This window comes from Etheostoma spectabile, chromosome 2 (genome assembly GCF_008692095.1).
Source record: "Etheostoma spectabile isolate EspeVRDwgs_2016 chromosome 2, UIUC_Espe_1.0, whole genome shotgun sequence".
NCBI classification, from domain to species: Eukaryota; Metazoa; Chordata; class Actinopteri; order Perciformes; family Percidae; genus Etheostoma; species Etheostoma spectabile.
Window position 1 is genome coordinate 14,495,348 of NC_045734.1, and position 1,424 is coordinate 14,496,771.

Below are 1,424 nucleotides of genomic sequence, written 5' to 3' on the forward strand. Positions count from 1 at the left end.
GGAGTTGCACATGCGCAGTAGCTAGGTAAGATCACATCAGCTAACTACTGTTTCGCCAACTTTGGTCAGTACAAGGCAGGATTAGCTGGGAGACGTCTTCTAAACAAGGGCACACTTGTGGAATACCTGCAGAAAAAGGACATGTAAGTTGTTCTTTTGTAGATTATGGTGAACTAGTGTGTTGTAGCAGTGTTTTGCCATTGAGAACCAGCTAGCAAGCTACGGTTAGCCACCTTGTCTCGGCTAGTAACAGCTCACCTGGAAACTGAAGGCAGGACACATTCAGAAACCCATTTCTCACTCAAAACAGCATGGATGTTTTGTTTGTATGTGTGCGGAAGCACCAGAGCACTTTAAGCCTAAAAAGCAGTTGACAGTTCCATTTTGTCCATCATCAAGGGAGGGGAAGAAAGAGAGACGCGCAAAAAGAAAATGAAAGAAAGAATATTAAAATTATCCAATGATACCTCAGGGTCCAGCAGTGAGTAGGCTTTCAGTAAATTATACAGAGACAGCTGCCCTGCCCCCAGCTGTTCTTGGAAATATGGATGCGTTGGAAAGGTGCGCCCTATGACAGAAGAAAAAAATGATATGATCTATCTTGCAGAAACAGTTTATAATTAGTATGAAATGCTGCGCCAAACAAAGTATCTATTTGATGTCGAAGATCAACCTGATGAAACTTTTAGTAACTGTATTTAATTTTGTCTGACATACACCTAGCAAGAGTATCTGGGTGTGTCTATGTGTTTGAAAGAAGCATATAGACTTGCTAACGTGTGCTCTGAGGATGCTAGACTTCACAATTTGCTGTTGTTTTGTAAAAGGAAGCTCAAGTGCATGAGCATGTGCAGACCCATTCTAAGTTGTCATGCTTACAAACATGTTCATGAAAACACACAGCTTTGAGCAAAGACTTTCCTTCAGGAGCCTATCATGTAGTTGTGAATGGGACACGTGCGTTTCAAGCATGACAACATAATGACTTTTGATCTGTAAAATAACATTCTTAACGTGGATGGGCTGTTGATTGGCAGGTATGGGTGTTTTGGGACTGACGGACTTCTTGACTTTCAGTGTGTGACAGTGAGGCTTTGGGGAAGACAATGACAGGCAGTGTGTAGGCGTTTAATGTGCTGTAGGAGCTCTGTTGGTGAACATAATTCCATGACTCCCTCCCCTGCCTGAAGGAAAGTTTGTGTGTGTGTGTGTGTGTGTGTGTGTGTGTGTGAATGTAGTGTGTTGAAGTGCTCAACTTTACAAGCCAACAGTTAAGGAAAAAAGTACTGGATCCCCTGCTGATTTTGTACATTTAACCACTGACAAAGAAATGATCAGTCTTTTAATGGTAGATTTATTTGAACAATGAGAGACAGAATAACAACAAGAACATCCAGAAAAACGCATGTCAAAAATGTTATAAA

General features: G+C 41.4%; 1 protein-coding gene and 1 long non-coding RNA gene across 7 annotated transcripts in view; one reads left to right on the top strand and one right to left on the bottom strand.

Annotated features, from left to right (window-relative positions):
- The window catches only part of tbc1d1 (TBC1 (tre-2/USP6, BUB2, cdc16) domain family, member 1), a 67,219-nt gene that overhangs the window by 8,181 nt on the left and 57,614 nt on the right, over positions 1-1,424 (bottom strand). For all 6 annotated transcript variants that reach the window (XM_032543353.1, XM_032543360.1, XM_032543369.1 and 3 more), the window contains one exon: positions 468-568. In XM_032543353.1, the coding sequence (XP_032399244.1) occupies positions 468-568 (101 nt within the window). The remainder of the gene's footprint in view (positions 1-467; positions 569-1,424) is intronic.
- LOC116706544 (uncharacterized) overlaps positions 1-1,424 on the top strand; it is a 13,287-nt gene that overhangs the window by 2,798 nt on the left and 9,065 nt on the right. The window lies entirely within an intron of this gene.